Source organism: Drosophila elegans, unplaced genomic scaffold, assembly GCF_018152505.1.
Source record: "Drosophila elegans isolate 14027-0461.03 unplaced genomic scaffold, ASM1815250v1 contig_409, whole genome shotgun sequence".
NCBI classification, from domain to species: domain Eukaryota; kingdom Metazoa; phylum Arthropoda; class Insecta; order Diptera; family Drosophilidae; genus Drosophila; species Drosophila elegans.
Genome location: NW_024545796.1, coordinates 861,036 through 873,987, shown reverse-complemented (window position 1 = coordinate 873,987; position 12,952 = coordinate 861,036). Strand labels below are relative to the sequence as shown.

Here is a 12,952-nt window from a genome sequence, read left to right as displayed (position 1 = left end):
TCAATGGCAATGCCCCCAAGAAATTTCTGTAATGACTCACAGCCAATGGATAGTAAGATTCTGTGCAGTTATTGGCACCACGCATTTTGCTTTTGTTTAATATCTTCGTTCCTATTAATCTCAACTTATCACCTATTTCCACCATGTTAGTGTCTTGAACGAAATTTTTCATGATTTCTATATGATCTACGCCTGATAATAGGGATTTAAGTTTACCAGCATTACTAACTAATGCAGTGGCACCCAACATAGCATATAAGTGACCAGAACTCGCCACTCCTACAGACATATTAGATATATAATTTTGTATAAGCATTTTAAGACGATCCAAATCGTCAAACTTAAAATTGTGAATCAACTCTTGACACAAGCCAAACATGTCCGGAATATTTTTATCAAGAGCATGCGTTGTCATCATAACGCTGAGCCAGTAACTCTTTGCATCTTTTACGTCTTCAATTAAATTAAACTTAAAATCGATACCACCGGTTTTTGAAAGAATGAGCTTATCAAGTTCCCGATAATTATATTTGCTGGTCCCCATTACACTGATAACATTGCAAAACAATGGCAGAAGCAGTGTTTCTTCTTGACTTAGACCTGTTATATTAAATAAGCACTTAAAATATGTAATATCGTTTGTCGAAACTTTGCAAATCTGGGTTTGCACATTTTGAATACTTTGAATGAATATTTTTGGACGCTTTGGAGGGTCGATTACGTCATTAATTGTCAGACACGGTAGTTCATCAGAATTAGGCTTAGCCTTTTGAAATGCATCCAATATCAAAGCATTCCCATACATTTTTTCTAACATTTCCGTATTAAGTGCTTTTACTTTTTGATTTAACTGCTCTAGTTCAGCCTGTTTGAAATTTTTCTCATACAACTCATCAGGCGACATTGTAAGAGTAAGTCTATGATTGTTATTGACCAAATATTGTTTAATTTTGTCTTGAAAATATGTTTTTTTCTGACTTAACCTTGCCCGCAGCCTTGATATCATTTCTAAAACGCGAAGGTTGCTTACTTTGTCGCCTTCATGATTCCACAAGGCGGTAGAATTAAACAACAAAGTATTTCCAAAATTTTGACTCTGGTGTTTAAGAGACAACTCGAGATTGTGCAAAACGCTTTCAACATGCTGCGACTCAAACCCATCATTCATAGCTTTAGAAATTGTTTTGTCAAAAAGTTCGATGAATTTTGTAAAGTTTTCAAGACAAATGTCTTGTAGTCCCACGACGAAAGCTGTGTCCCTAGTGTCTGATAAAAATCCCGTGCTTTGGTTGTAACCACCTGAAAAGTTTGGTTCTATTATATTCTTGTAAAACACAGAGTTTTCACTGTTTGTTTTATAAGAAATATTATCGTTAGCATTCAGAAATTTTATTTAGTATTTATTTACTTTACATTTTATTTAGTATTAATTTACACTCGATCACTTAATTGCGTAATAAAATTTCGGATAACTCTCAAGACCTTTAAATTAATTTTATCGGCTCATACGTCTGCACATCTTAAACGTGACCGAAATTTGCGTACACATCTCTTGAATTTTACATATCCCTACTCTTTGCCTATACTCACATCTTTTTATTGATTTTAATTAGTAGAACTTAGCATTATCTTATACGATTTTTTGTCTTCATTCGGTTTTACGTGTTTACTTGCCGATTTCAAATATACTACATTTTATTTGCATAAACAACTGGGATTGCTTTTACTTGTGTGTTAACATTACATGCATTCAGCATTGCGCTCACTTTTACCCGTTTACTTTACTACTACTTTTGGGCACTATTCTGACCTAGTTTTAGACACTTCACTATGGGAATTACTACTGTAGGCCATAGCTGTTTATTAGCAGAGCACACACGAATTTATAAACACTTCTTGGTATGCATTTTAATTACTTCGACAGAAAATGCACTGTTCACTATTGCGGCATGCTGCTGGCGCTGGTTATGTTGAGCTCCTGATGGGGTTTCCTTATCCTCGTTGCACCGGGGTTTAGTTGAAGTCGTTGACGAACTGAACTGCCTTTTTGGAGTAGAAATGACTGATGATACGATCGTCGACGAAATGACAAATAAAACGCCTGAATGAGGTCATATTCACTAGCACCGGTTATAGGTTATAACTTACCCGTGAGGGTGTGGTAATTATCCGTTTTGGCCAGAATCTGGCCAAAAATTGGTTCACTGCCACTGTAGCACCTTATGCCGTGCAAAAATTTGTGCAGTGGTGAGCTGCGAAAGTCTTGATCGGCCACAACCTCTTTTCTTTTAGTTGTATTATCGCTGTTCTTATGCCAGCTATACAACCGCTCAGGTCGAGACTCAGATTAAGAACAAATCATGAGGTTTTCGATGGCGGGTATTACAAGATGGGTTACAACCGGGATTAGAGCTGGATTTTCGCTAAAAACGTTAACGCTAATGCAGTCCTGCCTATTGACGATTAATCTTCCACTCTTAAGGTTGCCATTTACAGCCTATACCGCCCGCTAGGTAGTGCAACTAAACATACGATATGTGGTTCTATATTACACATGCTAAAACTAAAAAGCGCCCTTCCGTTATGCTTTTTATGCGTTTTTCGAAAACTCATCTCTTTGACTACAGCTTTTCGGACAGAATGGTGACTGGTGGAATCTTCTGTAATTCTACTGTGGATGACGGAAGTATATACCGTGTGGGCTAGAAGCTGTTTAAGGATAATGGCATCCCTGTCAGCACCTTTCAATTTAAGAGTCTCATCAAGGGTCTCCATGCGGCTACTGAGATAGCTGAAATTACTGCGAGGCTTAAAGCCTTGGGGCACAATCCTCGTAGTGTATACAACCCCCATGGTGAGAATGGCAAGGCGAACCGGGATATATTCTTTGTTGAATTGGAACCAGCGAGAAATAACAAAGAAGTGTGTGATATAAGCAAAGTTGATTATCAGGTGGTGAAAGAGAAAAGGACCTTTAAGGTGTTTCCGATGTCAAGAATTTGGGCATTCCAAAATTTTTGCTCACTTTTGCCAAAGTGTGCTCGATGTGCTGGTGAGCTTTAGACGAAGGACAAGGATAACTGTCTGGCCACGAAAGAAGAGCAGGTTAAATGCGTTAACTGTGGCTCTAATCATAGTGCTTCCTCCCGCCGATGTCCTGCCTATGTAGAGGCTATTGAGAAACGTAGGCCTGTTGATCGCAGCCCGATTCAAAAGCTTGTCCTTAAACCTGCTTTGCCCCCGGCTCATAATGCTTGGTTTACCAAGCGACCTTCTGTATCCTCAAGTCCGGCCTTGCTAGTGCGTGATTCGCGCCAAAATGTATTGCCCCCGCTAAGCCAGCCAAACACTGAAACTACATAATAACCTGCCCAGGACAGGCTTCTGGAATTTATTGATAAGGAAGCAGCAAGAGAATGCTGCGATGGCTCAAGCAGCTGCAATTGACAAATTGTCGGTACGCTTTGAGCCAATGATGTCGATAATGACGACGACGTTGCAAATGCTACAGAGCGCAATGGGGGTTCGACGCATTGCGATGACTAATTACGGGCTAGATATTGAAATTTGGAATGCCAACGGCTTAGTTGGCAAATCTCTGGAGATTGAGCATTTTCTCCAGGAAAGCCCTTCCAGACCACCAGTTTGGCTTTCGAAGTCGCCATTGTGCTGTTGAGCAAGTGCACAGAGTAGTAAATCATGTCACCAGTACATGGGTTTGGAAGATCGCAAAAAAAAGCTCAGCTGTCTTTCTTGATGTTCGACAGACCTTTGAAAGGGTTTGGCGCGAAGGTCTCCTAGAAACGAATGCCTTTTTTGCCTGAAGGAAAAAATTATTAAAGTGGTCGTCTTCATAACGATTTGTATCATAAACTACCTCAGAGGTATTCACTATTTCAAAATAAGAATTAATGTGCTTATTTATTCGTTTGAAGCCAATAGACTTCTAAAAAAAATGATTTCAAATTTATTACTACAAGTTACAATTCGAATGAGTTTTTGGAGTATCTGGAACCATAAGGCAACAACACAAAACCGAGATTAATAAAATGTTCACGATATGAAATTATATTTTTCCATGATAATTGGTTGCACCCGTGAACAAACAAGTATCTGTAAACCATATGTTATACGAATGTGTTTGTGTATGTTTATTTTATTTAAAAAAAACTTTAAGCCAATTTAAGAACATTAAAAAATAAAATACGTTAATTTAGACTATTATTTTCCATTTTTGACTCGTTTCCAAGTCCAAATGCTTATTCTCTGGACCTAGAATGCACTTTCCATAATGACTTGGCGGTTGTCTAAAGTATTTTTCAATAGTATCTTGCAAGTCCTCCATGGTTACCGACAGCATTCGAGAGCGATATTTCTCAAAATACTCTGGCGATTCTTCATATAGGAAGTAGTCAACGCCAATATTTCCAGGTGCTATTGGAGAGTCTAATTGCGACAGCACCCCAAGTTTTGCCTCAAATATAGATTGTTCATCAACCATCTGTCTTTCCGAACGTAGCCAATCAAAGGTTTTCTCAAACACGTCAAGCGTTTTGGATGAATGTGGGTCCCGATAACTATAAAAACTAAAAATTCCGTCAGAACTTATTTTTGCACCGGCTCCATAAGCCCCATTCTGCTCGCGAACCACGGGCAGAAGATATTTGGCCGATAATAATTTTGCTAAAACTCGTAGTGTTGGATGGTCTTGGTGCATATATGGGGCGGCGAAAAAGGCTTTAGCGCAGTAATTTACTGGTATATTCATCACGTAATGCTGACAGCTAGGGTCATAAAAATGTATCTTGCTATTTTTTTTATTTTTTTCAATCAATGGCAATGCCCCCAAGAAATTTCTGTAATGACTCACAGCCAATGGATAGTAAGATTCTGTGCAGTTAATGGCACCACGCATTTTGCTTTTGTTAAATATCTTCGTTCCTATTAATCTCAACTTATCACCTATTTCCACCATGTTAGTGTCTTGAACGAAATTTTTCATGATTTCTATATGATCTACGCCTGATAATAGGGATTTAAGTTTACCAGCATTACTAACTAATGCAGTGGCACCCAACATAGCATATAAATGACCAGAACTCGCCACTCCTACAGACATATTAGATATATAATTTTGTATAAGCATTTTAAGGCGATCCAAATCGTCAAACTTAAAATTGTGAATCAACTCTTGACACAAGCGAATCATGTCCGGAATATTTTTATCAAGAGCATGCGTTGTCATCTTAACGCTGAGCCAGTAACTCTTTGCATCTTTTACGTCTTCAATTAAATTAAACTTAAAATCGATACCACCGGTTTTTGAAAGAATGAGCTTATCAAGTTCCCGATAATTATATTTGCTGGTCCCCATTACACTGATAACATTGCAAAACAATGGCAGAAGCAGTGTTTCTTCTTGACTTAGACCTGTTATATTAAATAAGCACTTAAAATATGTAATATCGTTTGTCGAAACTTTGCAAATCTGGGTTTGCACATTTTGAATACTTTGAATGAATATTTTTGTACGCTTTGGAGGGTCGATTACGTCATTAATTGTCAGACACGGTAGTTCATCAGAATTAGGCTTAGCCTTTTGAAATGCATCCAATATCAAAGCATTCTCATACATTTTTTCTAACATTTCCGTATTAAGTGCTTTTACTTTTTGATTTAACTGCTCTAGTTCAGCCTGTTTGAAATTTTTCTCATACAACTCATCAGGCGACATTGTAAGAGTAAGTCTATGATTGTTATTGACCAAATATTGTTTCATTTTGTCTTGAAAATATGTTTTTTTCTGACTTAACCTTGCCCGCAGCCTTGATATCATTTCTGAAACGCGAAGGTTGCTTACTTTGTCGCCTTCATGATTCCACAAGGCGGTAGAATTAAACTACAAAGTATTTCCAAAATTTGGACTCTGGTGTTTAAGAGACAACTCGAGATTGTGCAAAACGCTTTCAACATGCTGCGACTCAAACCATCATTCATAGCTTTAGAAATTGTTTTGTCAAAAAGTTCGATGAATTTTGTAAAGTTTTCAACACAAATGTCTTGTAGTCCCACGACGAAAGCTGTGTCCCTAGTGTCTGATAAATATCCCGTGCTTTGGTTGTAACCACCTGAAAAGTTTGGTTCTATTATATTCTTGTAAAACACAGAGTTTTCACTGTTTGTTTCATAAGAAATATTATCGTTAGCATTCAGACATTTTATTTAGTATTTATTTACTTTACATTTTATTTAGTATTAATTTACACTCGATCACTTAATTGCGTAATAAAATTTCGGATAACTCTCAAGACCTTTAAATTAATTTTATCGGCTCATACGTCTGCACATCTTAAACGTGACCGAAATTTGCGTACACATCTCTTGAATTTTACATGTCCCTACTCTTTGCCTATACTCACATCTTTTTACTCTATTTATAACTAACGATAAAAACTTTCGAACTTCTTGTTCTCTCCTTATGTACAACTAATTCTTATTTTTATATTCACATTTCACTTAACATTTTAACTTATTAATATTTTTATTGATTTTAATTAGTAGAACTTAGCATTATCTTATACGATTTTTTGTCTTCATTCGGTTTTACGTGTTTACTTGCCGATTTCAAATATACTACATTTTATTTGCGTAAACAACTGGGATTGCTTTTACTTGTGTGTTAACATTACATGCATTCAGCATTGCGCTCACTTTTACCCGTTTACTTTACTACTACTTTTGGGCACTATTCTGACCTAGTTTTAGACACTTCACTATGGGAATTACTACTGTAGGCCATAGCTGTTCTTGGTATGCATTTTAATTACTTCGACAGACGTATGATACCAAAAAAAAATGCACTGTTCACTATTGCGGCATGCTGCTGGCGCTGGTTATGTTGAGCTCCTGATGGGGTTTCCTTATCCTCGTTGCACCGGGGTTTAGTTGAAGTCGTTGACGAACTGAACTGCCTTTTTGGAGTAGAAATGACTGATGATAAAACGCCTGAATGAGGGCATATTCACTAGCACCGGTTATAGGTTATAACTTACCCGTGAGGGTGTGGTAATTATCCGTTTTGGCCAGAATCTGGCCAAGAATTGGTTCACTGCCACTGTAGCACCTTATGCCGTGCAAAAATTTGTGCAGTGGTGAGCTGCGAAAGTCTTGATCGGCCACAACCTCTTTACTTTTAGTTGTATTATCGCTGTTCTTATGCCAGCTATACAACCGCTCAGGTCGAGACTCAGATTAAGAACAAATCATGAGGTTTTCGATGGCGGGTATTACAAGATGGGTTACAACCGGGATTAGAGCTGGATTTTCGCTAAAAACGTTAACGCTAATGCAGTCCTGCCTATTGACGATTAATCTTCCACTCTTAAGGTTGCCATTTACAGCCTATACCGCCCGCTAGGTAGTGCAACTAAACATACGATATGTGGTTCTATATTACACATGCTAAAACTAAAAAGCGCCCTTCCGTTATGCTTTTTATGCGTTTTTCGAAAACTCATCTCTTTGACTACAGCTTTTCGGACAGAATGGTGACTGGTGGAATCTTCTGTAATTCTACTGTGGATGACGGAAGTATATACCGTGTGGGCTAGAAGCTGTTTAAGGATAATGGCATCCCTGTCAGCACCTTTCAATTTAAGAGTCTCATCAAGGGTCTCCATGCGGCTACTGAGATAGCTGAAATTACTGCGAGGCTTAAAGCCTTGGGGCACAATCCTCGTAGTGTATACAACCCCCATGGTGAGAATGGCAAGGCGAACCGGGATATATTCTTTGTTGAATTGGAACCAGCGAGAAATAACAAAGAAGTGTGTGATATAAGCAAAGTTGATTATCAGGTGGTGAAAGAGAAAAGGACCTTTAAGGTGTTTCCGATGTCAAGAATTTGGGCATTCCAAAAATTTTTGCTCACTTTTGCCAAAGTGTGCTCGATGTGCTGGTGAGCTTTAGACGAAGGACAAGGATAACTGTCTGGCCACGAAAGAAGAGCAGGTTAAATGCGTTAACTGTGGCTCTAATCATAGTGCTCCCGCCGATGTCCTGCCTATATAGAGGCTATTGAGAAACGTAGGCCTGTTGATCGCAGCCCGATTCAAAAGCTTGTCCTTAAACCTGCTTTGCCCCCGGCTCATAATGCTTGGTTTACCAAGCGACCTTCTGTATCCTCAAGTCCGACCTTGCTAGTGCGTGATTCGCGCCAAAATGTATTGCCCCCGCTAAGCCAGCCAAACACTGAAACTACATAATAACCTGCCCAGGACAGGCTTCTGGAATTTATTGATAAGGAAGCAGCAAGAGAATGCTGCGATGGCTCAAGCAGCTGCAATTGACAAACTGTCGGTACGCTTTGAGCCAATGATGTCGATAATGACGACGACGTTGCAAATGCTACAGAGCGCAATGGGGGTTCGACGCATTGCGATGACTAATTACGGGCTAGATATTGAAATTTGGAATGCCAACGGCTTAGTTGGCAAATCTCTGGAGATTGAGCATTTTCTCCAGGAAAGCCCTTCCAGACCACCAGTTTGGCTTTCGAAGTCGCCATTGTGCTGTTGAGCAAGTGCACAGAGTAGTAAATCATGTCACCAGTAGATGGGTTTGGAAGATCGCAAAAAAAAGCTCAGCTGTCTTTCTTGATGTTCGACAGGCCTTTGAAAGGGTTTGGCGCGAAGGTCTCCTAGAAACGAATGCCTTTTTTGCCTGAAGGAAAAAATTATTAAAGTGGTCGTCTTCATAACGATTTGTATCATAAACTACCTCAGAGGTATTCACTATTTCAAAATAAGAATTAATGTGCTTATTTATTCGTTTGAAGCCAATAGACTTCTAAAAAAAATGATTTCAAATTTATTACTACAAGTTACAATTCGAATGAGTTTTTGGAGTATCTGGAACCATAAGGCAACAACACAAAACCGAGATTAATAAAATGTTCACGATATGAAATTATATTTTTCCATGATAATTGGTTGCACCCGTGAACAAACAAGTATCTGTAAACCATATGTTATACGAATGTGTTTGTTATTTATTTATTTATTTTATTTAAAAAAAACTTTAAGCCAATTTAAGAACATTAAAAAATAAAATACGTTAATTTAGACTATTATTTTCCATTTTTGACTCGTTTCCAAGTCCAAATGCTTATTCTCTGGACCTAGAATGCACTTTCCATAATGACTTGGCGGTTGTCTAAAGTATTTTTCAATAGTATCTTGCAAGTCCTCCATGGTTACCGACAGCATTCGAGAGCGATATTTCTCAAAATACTCTGGCGATTCTTCATATAGGAAGTAGTCAACGCCAATATTTCCAGGTGCTATTGGAGAGTCTAATTGCGACAGCACCCCAAGTTTTGCCTCAAATATAGATTGTTCATCAACCATCTGTCTTTCCGAGCGTAGCCAATCAAAGGTTTTCTCAAACACGTCAAGCGTTTTGGATGAATGTGGGTCCCGATAACTATAAAAACTAAAAATTCCGTCAGAACTTATTTTTGCACCGGCTCCATAAGCCCCATTCTGCTCGCGAACCACGGGCAGAAGATATTTGGCCGATAATAATTTTGCTAAAACTCGTAGTGTTGGATGGTCTTGGTGCATATATGGGGCGGCGAAAAAGGCTTTAGCGCAGTAATTTACTGGTATATTCATCACGTAATGCTGACAGCTAGGGTCATAAAAATGTATCTTGCTATTTTTTTTTTTTTTTTCAATCAATGGCAATGCCCCCAAGAAATTTCTGTAATGACTCACAGCCAATGGATAGTAAGATTCTGTGCAGTTAATGGCACCACGCATTTTGCTTTTGTTAAATATCTTCGTTCCTATTAATCTCAACTTATCACCTATTTCCACCATGTTAGTGTCTTGAACGAAATTTTTCATGATTTCTATATGATCTACGCCTGATAATAGGGATTTAAGTTTACCAGCATTACTAACTAATGCAGTGGCACCCAACATAGCATATAAGTGACCAGAACTCGCCACTCCTACAGACATATTAGATATATAATTTTGTATAAGCATTTTAAGACGATCCAAATCGTCAAACTTAAAATTGTGAATCAACTCTTGACACAAGCCAAACATGTCCGGAATATTTTTATCAAGAGCATGCGTTGTCATCATAACGCTGAGCCAGTAACTCTTTGCATCTTTTACGTCTTCAATTAAATTAAACTTAAAATCGATACCACCGGTTTTTGAAAGAATGAGCTTATCAAGTTCCCGATAATTATATTTGCTGGTCCCCATTACACTGATAACATTGCAAAACAATGGCAGAAGCAGTGTTTCTTCTTGACTTAGACCTGTTATATTAAATAAGCACTTAAAATATGTAATATCGTTTGTCGAAACTTTGCAAATCTGGGTTTGCACATTTTGAATACTTTGAATGAATATTTTTGGACGCTTTGGAGGGTCGATTACGTCATTAATTGTCAGACACGGTAGTTCATCAGAATTAGGCTTAGCCTTTTGAAATGCATCCAATATCAAAGCATTCTCATACATTTTTTCTAACATTTCCGTATTAAGTGCTTTTACTTTTTGATTTAACTGCTCTAGTTCAGCCTGTTTGAAATTTTTCTCATACAACTCATCAGGCGACATTGTAAGAGTAAGTCTATGATTGTTATTGACCAAATATTGTTTAATTTTGTCTTGAAAATATGTTTTTTTCTGACTTAACCTTGCCCGCAGCCTTGATATCATTTCTGAAACGCGAAGGTTGCTTACTTTGTCGCCTTCATGATTCCACAAGGCGGTAGAATTAAACAACAAAGTATTTCCAAAATTTGGACTCTGGTGTTTAAGAGACAACTCGAGATTGTGCAAAACGCTTTCAACATGCTGCGACTCAAACCCATCATTCATAGCTTTAGAAATTGTTTTGTCAAAAAGTTCGATGAATTTTGTAAAGTTTTCAACACAAATGTCTTGTAGTCCCACGACGAAAGCTGTGTCCCTAGTGTCTGATAAATATCCCGTGCTTTGGTTGTAACCACCTGAAAAGTTTGGTTCTATTATATTCTTGTAAAACACAGAGTTGGGTCCACGTATTAATATCTCGGACAGAACTTGTAACTCAAAATTTTCCTGTATGTTGGTCGCATCACACATTAGCAGTGCGATAGCAATTTGGTTCTGTCGATCAATTGTCGCACCCATATTATCTAGTCTGCTGAATATGTGAACGTTACGGGGCTGTACCCATCGTTCTTGCTGAGGCGTCAGACTAAATGAGTTGTCGATACAACTTTGCTCCGATAAATACTCATTGTCAAGAATAGCAAGAGTCTTAGATAAATCTAATAGTCCGTAGGAGTATATACGAGAGTTACTTGGATGATAATATTTTCTGTGAAAGTCAACTAATTCAATGTGTGTAAGATTGGGTATTTCCAATGGATTTCCTCCAGACACATGTCCATACGTGTGGTCGGGAAGAATGTTATTGAGAAGATTTTGTCCAAAAACCTGTGCATTTTCTGAAAATGCGCCCTTCATTTCATTATAAACTACTCCTTTAATCACAATTGGTGTACTTTGATCATGGATGTCTTCGTTCTCAAGCCGCCAGCCCTCTTGAAGAAAATCCAGGTATGTAAGATTTGGCCTAAATAAGCAAGAATTTCAATTTACCAAATTAAGTCATTTACTTTGGTCTTACCTAAATACAGCATCCAAGTAAATATGCTGCAAGTTTCTATAATCCATTTCGTTCATGGTCGAGAAGGGATATATTGTATAATCTGGACCAGTCATTGCATTCATAAACGTCGCTACCGAGCGGTTAAGCATTTTAAAAAAAGGATCCCGGACAGGATATTTTTTTGAACCGCATAAAACTAAGTGCTCCAAAATATGTGGAAGGCCAGTAGAATCAAAAGGTGTAGTTCGAAAACTGATGGAAAATACTTTGTTAGCATCATTTCGGTCGATGTGCCATAATTCCGTTCCAGTGCCCTCATGGCGCAGTGTATAAGACGTAAGTTCAAAATCTGATATGTGCTCCACGCGTTCGCAACGAAAGCCATGATATACTTTTCCTTCTGCATACTTGTATTCACGTTGATGTATCACACTTGGCATGTCTAACTGTTTATGGGAGGATAGTTTGGTTTTCATTGCTTCGTCTCCAGGTATCTCCATAAATGTTGAAACTGACTTAAAACATGACGTTATCAGCTGAACCCGTAAAATCTTCAGATGTGCAGACCTCAGCAACTTCGACCGGGATAGCATTGTGTCTACAAATAATAAACACAGAAGACTCTAAGTTGCAATAAACAGTTACTGTCGTTATCGTCAAGAATCGTCTTCAACGGAGTTACATCAGGCTGCTTAATTTTTGAGATTATAGACATAAGTTTATTTAAATGCATAACAATCTATGCTTACCTTTGACAAGATTTTCGAATAAACAGTTTGTGTTTATCGACAAAATTTAAAATTTTGAAATATACAAAAACTATTTCAAAAACTTTTAGTGCGACTTCTAGTTCTTTATATTTCGGCCAACGTCAAGATAGTCGCTCAGCAATGCAAGTGGAACGGTATAACTGGAGGAAATTTTTCAATAAAAGCCTATTCCCAAAGAGCACCATTTTGGGATTGTTTGTATAAAAGGTGGAGACATACAAATATTTTTCATATATTGAATATAAATTTTATGAAATGATAAAATGTAGTGTTCTGTTGGTGGCGGTGGCTAATGTCGTGGAGAACTTGGATAAATTTGTGATAAGTAAGTTATATTGATTTAAGCTGTATGTATTTGGTTATGCTTGACTTGCATGCAATTGCGTACATTTTGTTTCTACGAAGATGAAATTCAGGCTAAAATTTGGTGAGCCGGGACCAAAAAGGGAACGAGATGTTTTAATTAAATAGGACCACTTAAAAAAAAATTGTTGGAAAAA

General features: G+C 37.8%; 1 protein-coding gene and 1 pseudogene across 3 annotated transcripts; both read right to left on the bottom strand.

The window, feature by feature from the left end:
• Nucleotides 1–4,146: 4,146 nt before the first annotated feature.
• Nucleotides 4,147–7,757, bottom strand: LOC121467485 (annotated as a pseudogene).
• A 1,298-nt stretch (nt 7,758–9,055) lies between these two features.
• Nucleotides 9,056–12,754, bottom strand: LOC108142157 (presequence protease, mitochondrial). Of its 3 annotated transcripts, none has more exons than XM_041708880.1 (3): nt 12,432–12,754; nt 11,701–12,373; nt 9,056–11,646 (listed from the first exon to the last, which is right to left on the bottom strand). In XM_041708880.1, exons 2-3 carry the CDS (start codon nt 12,273–12,275, stop codon nt 9,120–9,122), a joined length of 3,102 nt encoding a protein of 1,033 aa, XP_041564814.1. In that variant the 5' UTR covers nt 12,276–12,373; nt 12,432–12,754; the 3' UTR covers nt 9,056–9,119. The 3 variants fall into 3 exon arrangements, with proteins under 3 accessions (XP_041564814.1, XP_041564813.1, XP_041564815.1); XM_041708879.1 differs by having other exon boundaries at nt 11,701–12,370; XM_041708881.1 differs by having other exon boundaries at nt 11,701–12,280.
• Between the last annotated feature and the right edge of the window lie 198 nt (nt 12,755–12,952).